At 38.3% G+C, this 15,833-nt stretch overlaps 1 protein-coding gene across 3 annotated transcripts in view; it reads right to left on the bottom strand.

The window, feature by feature from the left end:
* LOC124798409 (GATOR complex protein WDR59) overlaps positions 1-15,833 on the bottom strand; it is a 283,785-nt gene that overhangs the window by 11,291 nt on the left and 256,661 nt on the right. For all 3 annotated transcript variants that reach the window (XM_047261802.1, XM_047261803.1, XM_047261804.1), the window contains one exon: positions 8,057-8,210. In XM_047261802.1, the coding sequence (XP_047117758.1) occupies positions 8,057-8,210 (154 nt within the window). The remainder of the gene's footprint in view (positions 1-8,056; positions 8,211-15,833) is intronic.

The following is a 15,833-nucleotide window of genomic DNA, read 5'->3' as shown; positions in this document are numbered from 1 at the left end:
CTGCTTCCGGTGCTGCCATTGCGCTACTGAGCAGGCTTACTTCCTGTCACGCCCAGATAAGCTTATCAGTATGAAGTTTCTCATGAGGATCTCAAACCCCTGCATCAACAGTCTCTACTATTGTATCACTTCCACACACTACGTCAGTCCAATAACTTCAGGTTTTTCTAAACAAAGTCACCTACTACCACAAATTTTTGCTTGGGGCAGTGACATATGTGCAGCCGTTACATGCGTTGCTGCACAAAAGGACTCGGTTTTGTTGGTTACCTGCTTGTGGAACCTCATTTTCCATCCTTAAGACCATGTTGCAGTCTGCGCCCTGTTTAGTGACATACCAACCAGGTCTCCACTTGGTCCTTGTGACGGATGTTTCAGAGTAAGGGTTCGGGGCAGTATTGCATCATAGATATGTCGACGGCTCTGAGCAGCCTCAAAACCCTGACTTCTGTTCAAACTAGGTACTCTTGATAGAAAAGGAAGCTTTTGCCTTTGTATATGCTGGGAAGAAATTCCATGTTTTTCTCTATGGCACAAAATTCCACGTGGTCACCAATCACCGACCATCGGTTCTCTTATTTAGTCCTTGTGTCGTCACCAAATAAAATGACATTCTTCATAAACGACTTTCACAAGAACTTTCCACTGAAATGAATCTGTACCTTTGTGGTGCCTGTTCAGTAGTAGATGACAATCCATCTGTGACAAATGAACCATATGAGAGCAGTTACATGCTGTTTCTTTGAAATTTTCATATCTTATGTAATAAAAAGGAGTTCTTGGGTTATTATGCCGTTTGGTAATTTTTAATGACATTTCATTTACCTTTTTATATTTCATTTTCTGTTATATTTTTGGAATTCATTGTCTTCCATTTTTGCTTTATCTCAGAAAATGTTAATATCCTATGAAATCAAAGTAGCTTCTTTTACTAATTACCATTGCTTTTGGCAATACACAAAGTACTACAAATCCTTTATAGAAATTGTATTTAAGATTACACAATCATTCATTCTCTACAAAATATGTTTGTATTCCAAATATCATTTCTAGATTAAAAATTTTTGCAAACTGCTGCAATGTCATGTAACAAACCAAATGTAATATCTTTGTTTACTTTGCAATAACTAGTCTTGAGGAGTCTGTGTGAGGTAATTTCCATATAGGCTCAACATATTTATTTAGGGTTCAGACTGATATCATTAGCCATTCGTATAATTTATCACAATATTCAGACTTAGGCATTTAAGTTCTGCACAATTGTAGTGTTCATATTAAACAAGTTTTGACTTTGTCAGTATATGGACACCTGATAGTATTCCGTGTGAAATACATAATATAAAAACTTAGCTTGAACAATTACATTAAACCAGCAACCATGTAGCATAAGAGGAGAAACAGCAACTTTTTCAAGGTAACTACTTTTCTCCTAATATACATGTACATTTATTAAATAATTCTTGTATATATCAGTTTGAGTATATTAGCACTAGCCATTACTTGTTGGTAATGTGTTTACAGTAGCTGCCTAGAATGGCTGTTTTTACATGTTAATGTATAGCTTGACTCACTTCAAGTTCCTGATGGCTCCCTTGCCCAGTGGAATTTAAAGAGCACGATGTATGAATTACTAAATGACTGCGTGAATGAAATCCTACAGACTAATTTCACTGCCAGGAAAAAAGAATGCAGCATCCTCAAGGACAAGAATATTTTATTGACATGTGATGTGACAGATTGTTCATTACTGTAGGAGTGTACGATAACAAATTCAGACAGAATGAAACACACGTCACAGTAAAGGGTGCCCAAACAGGCACCTTCAATTATCTTAGGTGACAATGTGCTTTACTTTTTCAGTAGGATGATATGAGTTCACATAAAGTTGCTAGCAGCAACATAAGCATTTATTCTCACACGTAAACACTCTCAAAGGTCCCAAGTGGCATGCTGTGCAAGACTGCCCCAAGCACCTCGCATCTAGTGTCACAATTTCGTAACGGTTCTTGCAGGCTCTGGAGAGCGAGAAAAGAGAATGTTGCGTCCCAGCAACTGTATGTGGATATGTGAAAGCACATCATCTTTCTGTCAAAGAAATGGCAGTAGCAAGGGGATACCAGCCTGTGCAGTGCAGAGGCACTGGTTAATTAAACCAGCAGAAACACCTTACGTGAGTGCAAGTTATAACTGATGGACCCCACATTATCAAGCTCGGGCTGGGACCCGTGTTTCGTGGAGGAATGCAATCGGGAATAGGCTGCTCATCAAATCTACACCACACATGTGTACATCCATCACACACATTTAGACAAAATCTACTCTTATCACTGAAGACAAGAGGGTGCCATTCCACTCTTCAGTCGACTCTTTTCTTGGTGGCGTCATGGCGTCTGCGGTAGCCTGGTGAGAGGTACACATGATCTTAACCCTGCTGCAGGCAGACAGATCCCAATGATCCTTGGTGACACAGCAGCTGCAACATGTTTCCAGATTTCTTCCCTAGATTACATGTGGCTAGCCATCACTCCTTGCACAATGTGCTGATCTTGATGAATGTGTCTACTACTCACACGTTCAGAACGTGGTCTTCAAGTGCAGCAACATTCCACAGACCACTGCTGAAAGCAGCAACACAACACAGATACACTGTGCCCAACATATGCAGCAATCCACTGACATGTCCATCCAGCTTTCCGCAGGCCCACATTGTGACCTCATTCAAATGGCTTAATTTGTTCAGAGGTCACAAAGACACAACCCCTTCAGTATGCACACATTATACAGTGGTGTCACTCAATATAGCCCTTGATGGTGTTGCATTATTTTTTTCCAGCAGTGTATATAAAGATCACGTTGCTTATAGAACCTCAAAACTGTTTGAAATTTCATTTAGAATCAATGAATCAACGCCTCTGCTAGAAAATTCATCTTCAGTGTTGTCGTTAAGGATGCATTTATATATGTGCCATTTTGCGTTATTTTTCATTTTGAGTCTAATTGTCTTACGGTACTTTCATTCTGTGAACTAATAAAAGTTTGTTATTTAGTATCAAACCGGAAATGCGTTTTCATTTAAAACTCGAACCACAAAAGGTTACAGGTCCAGACCACTTAGTTTGGTGGTATTATGGAAAACTATGGTTTATTTGAAGCAAGCAAAAACTACACGTGTCTCTATTGCATCAGACACAAATACATCATGAGTTTGACCACGGCTAACCTGTTGCCATTAACTGAAAAACTAAAGGGAAGAGAAAACTATAATGCATGCCACTTTGCAATGAAAATTTATTTACAAAACAAACAACTGTGGCAGTCCATAATGGGCGAGATCAGAAACAAAGTTTAGATATGTACCGCAAAGCCTAAAATAATCTTACCAGGGAACCTACAGAACACCTCAACTGCGAAAGAAGCTTGGGATAAGTTAAAACAAATTTATGAAGACTTGGGACTTTATCAAAGAATAGGATGTCGACAACAGAACTGTTCAGCTGTGGAAGAGCATGTGTCAAGAATAATTACAATGTCAAACAAATTAAATGGTCTAAGCTTTGAATTTCAAGACAAATGGGTAGGATGTATTCTGTTAGCAGGGCTGCCTAATGAGTACAAATCAATCCTGATGGCTTTAGAGAATTCCAATATGGCAATAACGAGTAATTCTACTAAAAACAAATTACTACAGGAAGTGAAGGATGAGGCACATGGCAATTCAAGTTTTAATTACGCTCTTCAAGCAAAAACAGACAACTGCAACCCATATTAAGTCCCAGAGGTCCGAGGTATTACAACTGCAACAAACATGTACACACAGCAAAGAGATGTTGCAGCAAAAATGAGGCAAGTGCAAAATCTCCCTTGAAAGAAAATAGTTATAAGACATTCTTAATGACATCAGCATCAGCTAAAGCTATACACAAAGACTGGTACATGGATTCTGGTGCGTCAGCACATACGTCAAAGTACCCATGTGATCTGAATTTCACAGCAACAGTGCCCAATTCACAAGTGGTGATGGCTAATGATTAAAATGTACCCAGTAAAGGAACAGGATCCAAAAGCAGGCAGAGAGATGACAAACATTAGGGTAACAGACATGCTGTGCTCTATGTCCCTCAGTTAAGTACAAATTTACTTTCTGTCAGAAAAATAGTGAAACAGCGCCATTTGGTCTTCTTTGATGATAGAGGCTGTCAAATTTGTGATGCAGAGAAGAAATTGGTAGCTACAGTATTGTTAATCAACGTAATGTATAAACAGTGTTGAAGCAATGTCTGCTTCCTTGTCTAGTAGTGCAAATCTATGGCACAGAAGATTAAGGATCTACACTCAGATGCGATGGAGGAATTACGAAAAGGTTTGGTTAATGGCATCATATACGAAAGAGCCATCAGTACTCTGTGCATTATGTGCCTAGAGCTCAAAGGATTTTGGAGTTGGTACATTCAGATTTATGTGGTCCCATACAAACATCATCAGTTGAGGGAGCTAAATATTTTATAACTCTGATTGATGATTTTTAGAGAGTAATAAATACCAAGTATCTGATATTATTCGCAATTTTAAGAAATTTGTAGAAAATCAGACAGGTGAAAGACTTTGTACATTATGAGCTGATAATCGAAAGGAATATATAAACGAATGGTTGATGGAATTCTTAAGGGGTGACCACACTTCCCCACACTAAAGAACAAAATGGTGTAGCAGAATAATACAATAGAATGATCATGGGGAAGGTAAGATGTGCGTTATCTGATGTGAAATTACCTACAAAATTTTTGGGAGAATCAGTCTTCACCACAGTTTATCCTATTAATAGACCACCAACAAAAGCTCTGAACAATATAACACCAGAGGAAACTTTCTCAGGGAAGAAACCTGACCTCTGACATCTGATATTATTCAACAGTAAGGTGTATGTTCACACACAAAAAGCCAATTGGCACAAATAGGACAAGAGCTGTGATCAGTGCATACTTTTTGGATACTGCGAAGACAGTAAGGAATACCGGTTGTTCAATCCTGTTCATCAAAGACTTATAAAAGCAAGAGATGTAATTTTTAAAGAAGAAACAATTCAAAAGAGAAATGACGAGCCAGGAATATCTGATCCTGATCATTTGCAGGAACCAAACCAGATATTTATTCTGTTCACAACTAAGGAGAAGAACATTGAGGCACATAACGATTCAAGGGACACCATGCCATATAGTAGTGTTTCAGAAGAATTAGGCTCAGTTGAGGCACAAGACGATTCAAGGACTGCCACAGCAGATAACAGCATTTCAAAAGACTCAGTCAAAACAAGACTCAGTCAAAATAAACAAAGACTATGAACCACCAAAATAAGTACCCAGAAGATCTTCCCAAACAGCAAGACCGAAGAAGATGGATGAATGCATGTCCTATCACACTAAAGATTCACACAAATCAGAACCATCAACTTTGGAAAAAGCATTGCAATCTAGGGTCTCACAGAAATGGATTGAAGAAATTCAGGAAGAATTAAAGTCACAAGCAGAAAATCAACCTTGGGAATTAGCAAGCCTGCCTCCAGGCAAAAAAAGATATCAATCTCAAGCAGATCTCTAAGATAAAGAGAGACTTACAAGGACAAATAATCTGTCGTAAAACTCATCTGAAAGTTATGGGACATGCATAAGTCAGAGGTTTGGAGTATGACAGAGCTTATGTGCCAGTGATATGAAACAATTCAATGTTATTTATTTAATCTAGTTGCCAAATATGATTTTCACATTGCCCATTGTGGCATAGTGACAGCTTTTTGCAAGGTAACTTAAAAGAAGAAATTTGTGTTAAAATTCCTACAGTTCACTACATGACAAAGACAGTTAAAGAGGAAGGCATTAAAAGACTTAAGGAAGCAGTCTATAGACTTAACAGGGAAGTCGCTGTTGGAACATTAAAATGGACAAAGCTGTACTAAGTTTGAATTTTGGTACATCCACAGCTGACACTTGTGTTTACTACAAAAATGAAATATATTCATTGTAGCAGTTTATGTAGATGACTTCCTAATTTTTTGCAACAAAAAACTGAATTTAAAGAGAAGTTAAAGGAACATTTTAAACTAAAAGACCTCAGAGATGTAGCTAATTGTCTAAGAATCTGACTATCGAGGTTGCAAACATTGACTTTTATGGCTGGACCAGACCTATTATACACATTGGATTTTACACGGAAGATTGCCATCCAGTATCCATGCCACTGGATAACAGTCAAGTATGAGCTCACTAAATGACCACAAAGACAGGGAGAGAAAAAAATGCCATAAAGAATGCCCCATACAGAGAAGATAAGTGCTAGGCAAGATCTGGCATAAGCAATTGTAATGGTGAGTCAGTTTAATACTAACCCCAGAATACCCCACTGGCAAGCAGTAAACAGAATTCTATGATATATAAAAGGAATTAAATATACAGGGTGTCCCAGCTATCTTGTCCACACAAAATATCTCTGGAACAATAACAGCTATTGGAAAACGACTTTCACCGGTATCAATGTAGGGCTGGGGCCCATGAATGTACATATTTGGAAACATTCTAAAACGAAAGCATATGTGTTTTTTAACACAAACTTATGTTTTTTTAAATGGACCTCCTATAGTTTTTCTTCAGCAATCCATAGCATGACAAAGCACATACACAAAGGCGTTGATTGCATCGCAATATTCCCATTACATCCCGAGATACTGAGACGTGAACTTGACGCTAGAAACACCCGACATGCGCTGCTAGCGCACTTCCTGAGGCTCAGGCGTGAACCCCATGCTGCCCGTAATCGCGATGTGATTGACAGGTAAGTGTCCCTCTTGATAAGTATGGAGGTGTGATTACACATGTCAATCACATCGCGATTACGGGCAGCGTGGGGTTCACGCCTGAGCCTCAGGACGTGCGCTAGCAGCGCATGTCGGGTGTTTCAAGCGTCAACTTCGCGTCTCAATATCTCGGGACGTAATGGGAATATTGCGATGCAATCAACGCCATTGTGTATGTGCTTTGTCATGCTATGGATTGCTGAAGAAAAAATATAGGAAGTCCATTTAAAAAACATAAGTTTGTGTTAAAAAACACATATGCTTTCGTTGAAGAATGTTTCCAAATATGTACATTCATGGGCCCCAGCCCCACATTGATACCGGTGAAAGTCGTTTTCCAATAGCTGTTATTGTTCCAGTGATATTTTGGGTGGACAAGATAGCTGGGACACCCTGTATAAAAGACAATAAATATTTCAAAGTATAATTTTCTAAAATTGTGGGCCATGAATCACAGGATACACTGATGCTGACTAGGCTGGGGACACTGCAGATACAAATCAACCACTGGTTTCTTGTTTATGTCACAAGGTGCAGTAGTTTCACGGAACAGCAGAAAACAACCAATGGTAGCTCTCTTGAAAACAGAAGCAGAATATATGGCATTAGCTTCTGTATGTCAGGAAGCACTTTGGCTGCAATGGTTGCAGAGAGAAATATTCCCTTTCCCAAAAGAAGACTCGATTAAATTGTTTTGTGACAACAAAGGTGCAATTGATCTGTCAAGGGCAAGCGGATACAAAGGTCGCACTAAACACATTGACATCAGACATCATTTCATCAAAGAAAAAACTGATTCAGGAGAAATCACGATGGTGCACATTTCAATGAGAGGAATGCTTGCACACATGATGATGAAGCCACTGCCAAGAACCAGACATTATCAACTAATCCAAGGATTTGGACTACGAAGCTGAAATGCTGAGAGGCATCATTTCCGGTGGGAGTGATGGAAATTTCATTTAGTATCAATGCCTCTGCTAGAACATTCATCTTTGGTGTTGTTGCAATGGACAGTTTTATATATCTGCTCTTTTGCATTATTTTTTGTTTTAAGTCTAACCATGTTACTTTTGTTCGGTGAACTAATAAAAGTTCGTTATTTAGTTTCACACCAGAACTGAATTTTCTGACTAAACAGTGCAAGGTCTCCAGCTCAGAGTAACAACAAATATTTCAAAAGTGTAAGATACAATAAATTGATAAACTTACCTCGCACTGAGATGCGGCAAATCACACATTGAAAACTTAGTCTCTTGCACAATGAGCAGCCAGGACCGCGTATCTGCTTGTTACAACTTGTGCATTCGGTGAAAAACTCAACACCTCTATGTGGTTCAGGTGGTGTACACAGATACTTCAGTACCTGGAAAGTTACATTTGAGAATTTCAGGTTACAGGTATAGAAGCCAATAAAATATGATCCAAACTGAAAACAACTTCATTCATTTGCAAATTACTATGAAATGAAATAACATTATTGACAGCTTGTGGCGTAAAATATCACCTGTGGTACAGCACTGTGTTAGCGAACATCTACCTAACTGATGAACGATGATCATCAGAGTGAAAGTATTTTTTATAAGTTATTTTGTTTAGGAGTCACATACACTGGTTGAGCAGTTATTCCATAATGCAACATACTGGCTCGGAGAAGCGAGGCGTGCCATGGAACAGTGCCTACCATGACAATTAGAATGGTGTCATGGAAGCTTAGCAGTTAGATGGTTCAAAGCTGTAATTAGTGCATATCATACAGATTCAATAGAATGACAGATTAATGTACCATATTTACCCAAAAATAAGACGACCCTGAATATAAGATGACCTATCCCCACCCTTTTTAAAGAGGATCCTTGAGAACATTTATTTTTAACATATTCTGACTGATCAAAGTTACAAACTTTCTCTGCCTCATCAGTTAACGTACACCTATTCTAAACTTACGCCATTTATTGATTGTCTACATTATGATACTACAAGGAGAAATAAAATAAACAAGAAAGTTAGTGTAAACAGTTTCTATATCTTCACTGGCTTTTTTGTTTACTTAAACTGTTGTCTGTGGTATCAATATTTTTCAAAATTGTCATAATCCCACCAGAACAGCTGTGAATCTTGTATCTTTTATTGTCACAAATATTTGGCCGTTTCATCCAAATATGTTGTGATTTCTGGAAGGTGATTCCGATGAGACCTGAGAACACAGCCTTTTGTTTTCTTTCCTTCCCCCCCCCCCCCCTTTTCCTGAAAACATGGCGAATTTCGCTTCTATAGTGACATGAGAATGTTACAAATACTTCCAAAAATATTGTCTACCTGCCACTCTCTCATTGGCTGTGTAGAACCAGCAGCTGGCACACCCCCAATCGGTCCCGTCATACTTCCTGGTGAGTATCGACAATATTGCTGCACCAAGCATATAAGTACATCACAGGCCCCAATCTACACTTTTCGCACATCCTGCAGAAATGTATGTTATTGTTGAGTACTTGTTCAATTTTAAAGTCAGTTCGATTTCAAATGCAAGTAGATTCAGGCAAATTGCAGTTTAAACATGGTAGATGTTCATAAAAAGCCAAAGTACACAATGTACTTTCCTATGGGTGGCAACACGAAGTAATTTCCGCTCACTCACAGCCGTGCTTGTTTCCTGTGTCCCATCCAAAATTCTGTAGTGCTGTTCGTGAGCAGCAGTAAAACTTGGACATCAGTATCTTCTAGGGAGCAGCTCATATGTAACAGCAGCAACTAATTCATAAACAAAAGATCGAAATCACGATTCAGTCCCATTCCCCAACCTGACGTTTAGTTATGTCTGATGATACTATCTCAAAAATGGGTCTTTCCGTTGTAACTTATTTTTGCGATAACAATTGCAGTCAGTTTAATGCAATTTATTTCATTTTTTAGACATTTAATCCTGGAATAATTTTCTTTCTTATTTCATCTGAATATTGTCGCTTGCTCCATAGCAGATTAAAAGCTGGCAATGTTTTTCCACGGTATTCTAACACATGAACATCAACCAAATTTCACATTTGCAACCCGAGTGGCAAATCATTATAGTTTCTCATAGACAAATAAAATATTGGCTTGGGTACAGAATCAGGTAATGGTTTATAAATGAGAAGATTTTCACCTCTGAATGTTACCTTTACTTAAAAACCAGCTTAAATGTATGTATATGGTACCCATACATGTTGTTGTTGTTGTTGTTGTGGTCTTCAGTCCTGAGACTGGTTTGATGCAGCTCTCCATGCTACTCTATCCTGTGCAAGCTTTTTCATCTCCCAGTACCTACTGCAACCTACATCCTTCTGAATCTGCTTAGTGTATTCATCTCTTGGTCTCCCTCTACGATTTTTACCCTCCACGCTGCCCTCCAATACTAAATTGGTGATCCCTTGATGCCTCAGAACATGTCCTACCAACCGATCCCTTCTTCTGGTCAAGTTGTGCCACAAACTTCTCTTCTCCCCAATCCTATTCAATACTTCCTCATTAGTTATGTGATCTACCCATCTAATCTTCAGCATTCTTCTGTAGCACCACATTTCGAAAGCTTCTATTCTCTTCTTGTCCAAACTGGTTATCGTTCATGTTTCACTTCCATACATGGCTACACTCCATACAAATACTTTCAGAAACGACTTCCTGACACTTAAATCTATACTCGATGTTAACAAATTTCTCTTCTTCAGAAACGATTTCCTTGCCATTGCCAGTCTACATTTTATATCCTCTCTACTTCGGCCATCATCAGTTATTTTACTCCCTAAATAGCAAAACTCCTTTACTACTTTAAGTGCCTCATTTCCTAATCTAATCCCCTCAGCGTTGCCCGATTTAATTTGACTACATTCCATTATTCTCATTTTGCTTTTGTTAATGTTCATCTTATATCCTCCTTTCAAGACACTGTCCATTCCGTTCAACTGCTCTTCCAAGTCCTTTGCTGTCTCTGACAGAATTACAATGTCATCGGCGAACCTCAAAGTTTTTACTTCTTCTCCATGAATTTTAATACCTACTCCGAATTTTTCTTTTGTTTCCTTTACTGGTTGCTCAATATACAGATTGAATAACATCGGGGAGAGGCTACAACCCTGTCTCACTCCATTCCCAACCACTGCTTCCCTTTCATGCCCCTCGACTCTTATAACTGCCCCATCTGGTTTCTGTACAAATTGTAAATAGCCTTTTGCTCCCTGTATTTTACCCCTGCCACCTTCAGAATTTGAAAGAGAGTATTCCAGTTAACGTTGTCAAAAGCTTTCTCTAAGTCTACAAATGCTAGAAACGTAGGTTTGCCTTTCCTTAATCTTTCTTCTAAGATAAGTCGTAAGGTCAGTATTGCCTCACGTGTTCCAACATTTCTACGGAATCCAAACTGATCTTCCCCGAGGTCCGCTTCTACTAGTTTTTCCATTCGTCTGTAAAGAAATCGTGTTAGTATTTTGCAGCTGTGGCTTATTAAACTGATAGTTCTGTAATTTTCACATCTGTCAACACCTGCTTTCTTTGGGATTGGAATTATTATATTCTTCTTGAAGTCTGAGGGTATTTCGCCTGTCTCATACATCTTGCTCACCAGATGGTAGAGTTTTGTCATGACTGGGTCTCCCAAGGCCATCAGTAGTTCTAATGGAATGTTGTCTACTCCCGGGGCCTTGTTTCGAGTCAGGTCTTTCAGTGCTCTGTCAAACTCTTCACGCAGTATCTTATCTCCCATTTCATCTTCATCTACATCCTCTTCCATTTCCGTAATATTGTCCTCAAGTACTTCGCCCTTGTATAAACCCTCTATATACTCCTTCCACCTTTCTGCCTTCCCTTCTTTGCTTAGAACTGGGTTGCCATCTGAGCTCTTGATATTCATACAAGTGGTTCTCTTCTCTCCAAAGGTCTCTTTAATTTTCCTGTAGGCAGTATCTATCTTACCCCTAGTGAGACAAGCCTCTACATCCTTACATTTGTCCTCTAGCCATCCCTGCTTAGCCGTTTTGCACTTCCTGTCGATCTCATTTTTGAGACGTTTGTATTCCTTTTTGCCTGCTTCATTTACTGCATTTTTATATTTTCTCCTTTCATCAATTAAATTCAATATTTCTTCTGTTACATAAGGATTTCTACTAGCCCTCATCTTTTTACCTACTTGATCCTCTGCTGCCTTCACTACTTCATCCCTCAGAGCTACCCATTCTTCTTCTACTGTATTTCTTTCCCCCATTCCTGTCAATTGTTCCCTTATGCTCTTCCTGAAACTCTCTACAACCTCTGGTTTTTTCAGTTTATCCAGGTCCCATCTCCTTAAATTCCCACCTTTTTGCAGTTTCTTCAGTTCCAACCTGCAGTTCATAACCAATAGATTGTGGTCAGAATCCACATCTGCCCCTGGAAATGTCTTACAATTTAAAACCTGGTTCCTAAATCTCTGTCTTACCATTATATAATCTATCTGATACCTTTTAGTATCTCCAGGATTCTTCCAGGTATACAACCTTCTTTTATGATTCTTGAACCAAGTATTAGCTATGATTAAGTTAAGCTCTGTGCAAAATTCTACAAGGCGGCTTCCTCTTTCATTTCTTCCCCCCAATCCATATAATCCATATTCACCTACTATGTTTCCTTCTCTCCCTTTTCCTACTGACGAATTCCAGTCACCCATGACTATTAAATTTTCATCTCCCTTCACTACCTGAATAATTTCTTTTATCTCGTCATACATTTCATCAATTTCTTCATCATCTGCAGAGCTAGTTGGCATATAAACTTGTACTACTGTAGTAGGCGTGGGCTTCGTGTCTATCTTGGCCACAATAATGCATTCACTATGCTGTTTGTAGTAGCTAACCCGCACTCCTATTTTTTATTCATTATTAAACCTACTCCTGCATTACCCCTATTTGATTTTGTATTTATAACCCTGTAATCACCTGACCAAAAGTCTTGTTCCTCCTGCCACCGAACTTCACTAATTCCCACTATATCTAACTTTAACCTATCCATTTCCATTTTTAAATTTTCTAACCTACCTGCCCGATTAAGGGATCTGACATTCCACGCTCCGATCTGTAGAACGCCAGTTTTCTTTCTCCTGATAACGACATCGTCTTGAGTAGTCCCCGCCCGGAGATCCGAATGGGGGACTATTTTACCTCCGGAATATTTTACCCAAGAGGACGCCATCATCATGTAATCATACAGTAAAGCTGCATTTCCTCGGGAAAATTTACGGCTGTAGTTTCCCCTTGCTTTCAGCCATTCGCAGTACCAGCACAGCAAGGCCGTTTTGGTTAATGTTACAAGGCCAGATCAGTCAATCATCCAGATTGTTGCCCCTGCAACTACTGAAAAGGCTGCTGCCCCTCTTCAGGAACCACATGTTTGGCCTCTCAACAGATACCCCTCCGTTGTGGTTGCACCTACGGTACGGCCATCTGTATCGCTGAGGCACGCAAGCCTCCCCACCAACGGCAAGGTCCATGGTTCATGGGGGGTATTTATCTTAATTTTGTAAATTAAATCTCTCAATGTTGAAAATGGAAAAAATAGAAGAAAAATAAAAAAAGTCCATTGTTCAAGATTCTGATATTCCTTTTGGTCACGTAAACACCATCACATAGCAAGAGCATCATCAGTCGTCAATGCAAATCAAGAAAGTATTAAAAACTCCTGGAATTCCTTTGCTGCTTCTTTGTTACATGGCCCAGTACTACTGTTGCAGATAAGATTGGTAGTCTAATATGTCTGGAGTAGCTGTGGTTAATGAGTAGTGACTGAAATGAGTCATGTACCAAGCATGCAACTGATGTTTTGTTCCTGGGGACATGAATTAGTCCACTAGGAAAATGATATTCAAGTTGATCGTGGGAGGGCACGTTCTGATAATTAAAGCTGATTTCTTCTTTGTCCATGACCAAATTGTATTTCTATCTGAAAATATGAATCTATATGTGAGGGTGTCCTGAAACTGACACTTTCTGCATAAAGGATTTGGTATTATATTGATATTGGGCAACTTCACTCTAGTTGGTTGCATTGCATAAATTACATCCAAACACTTGAATTTAACTTCTGATGGTAGGAATTATGGTGACCATTTCACCACACATTGTTCCAGTCTGTCAATGGGTAACTACTGTAAAGTGAGTGTGCTGGTGGATGCTGAAACACTTGTTGGTATAAAAAAGCTGTGGAATGATGGAGGGATTCCTCCCCCCTTAATGCTTGCCTTAATGAAATACAACTGCAAGTAATGTGGTGGGGGGTTCAGTGTCAGACACGAAATTGGCAGTGACATATCAAAGTTACCACAAGACCATGAGCTGTTTACGCACATCAGTAGTTTTTTTTTATGATGAGTGATGGTGATGGCACTAAAATAAAATGTGGAGTTTCTAAAATTATTTAATAGCATTAAACTAAGGAAAGAGAGAATAAATAATCAGTAGTTCAATGCAGCACAAATTTTATAATATTTGTGTGTGCAATAATTTTTCCTTTTTCTAGTGTATATCAATGACCCTTAATCAGTAACATTACCAGATGCCAAGTTCGTTTTGTTTGCCAATGATACAAACATTGCAATAAATAGCAAATAAAGTGTAGTTTTAGAAAGATCAGCTAATAAAATATTTCTGGACATTAATCACTGGTCCTAGCCGATTCCTTGTCACTAAACTCTGAAAAAACACACTACATGCAGTTCAGAACTTGTAAGAGGTGTCCACGAGTATATGCCTAACATACGATGACAAGCAGATAGAAGAAGTGGACAGTGTTAAATTCTTGGGATTACAGCTTGATAATAAATTCAACTGGGAGGAGCACACCACAGAACTGCTGAATCATCTTAACAAATCTCTATTTGCAATGCAAATTGTGTCAGACATAGGGGATATAAAAATGAAAAAGCTGGCATACTATGCTTACTTTCATTCTATAATGTCATATGGGATTATTTCTTAGGGTAATACAGCAAGCCAAGCTAAAGTTTTCCGGGCACAAAAACGTGCAGTAAGAGTTATATGTGGTGTGAACTCAAGAACATCCTGCAGAAGCCTGTTTAAGGAACTAGGGATACTAACTACTGCTTCCCAATATATTTATTCCATAATGAAATTTGTCATTAAAAATATATCACTTTTTCAAACCAACAGCTCAATTCATGGAATCAATACTAGAAATAAGAATAATCTTCACAAGGATTTAAAGTCACTTAGTGTTGTACAAAAAGGTGTGCATTATTCAGGAACATACATTTTCAATAACTTGCCAGCAGCCATAAAAAGCTTAAAAACCAATGAAAATCAGTTTAAGAGAAGCCTAAAGGATTTATTGGTGGCCAACTCCTTCTACTCCATTGATGAATTTCTCATGTACTACACGTTTATTACCTTATAAATAAATAAATAAATAAATAAATAAATAAACTTTTTCATTTTAAATTCAGTTGATTAGTATTTGTAAAATGACTCTTTCATATTGTGTTCATTAAAAAATGATGATCATTCCACTTGGGACCTGTGGAATGGTACATTAGCTTATTTGTTTGAGCTGTAAATATTTGTCATGTATTGTTGTTTTTCTGACATGTTCTACATCCTGGAGGATCTCCTCACTACAGATCAATTGGAATGAAAGTAAAGCTTTCACTGCTTTTACTCAATTGAAGAATATTTAAATTTATGAAATGTGTTATATAAATACTTACGCGTAAAGTGTATTATTGTAAGCTTAAATATGTATGCCTTGAAATTACTTTCAGACTGTATATTTATAACTTGACTTGTCCAATGTCTTATGCATAAGCTGCTATGTAGACAACAGGACCAATAAAATACAATCTACAATCTAATCTAATTTAATCTAACATCAGCTACCCTCATGTGTCTGCCTGTTACATGTGGCTGCCTCAATAAAAGTATGCCACACTTACATGTAAAGAAACTACATCTCTCTTTTTATCATACATCATTTA

The sequence above is a fragment of the Schistocerca piceifrons genome, chromosome 5, assembly GCF_021461385.2.
Source record: "Schistocerca piceifrons isolate TAMUIC-IGC-003096 chromosome 5, iqSchPice1.1, whole genome shotgun sequence".
NCBI classification, from domain to species: domain Eukaryota; kingdom Metazoa; phylum Arthropoda; class Insecta; order Orthoptera; family Acrididae; genus Schistocerca; species Schistocerca piceifrons.
The sequence above is the reverse complement of the archived record's forward strand: the minus strand, read 5'-3'. Positions and strand labels throughout refer to the sequence as shown.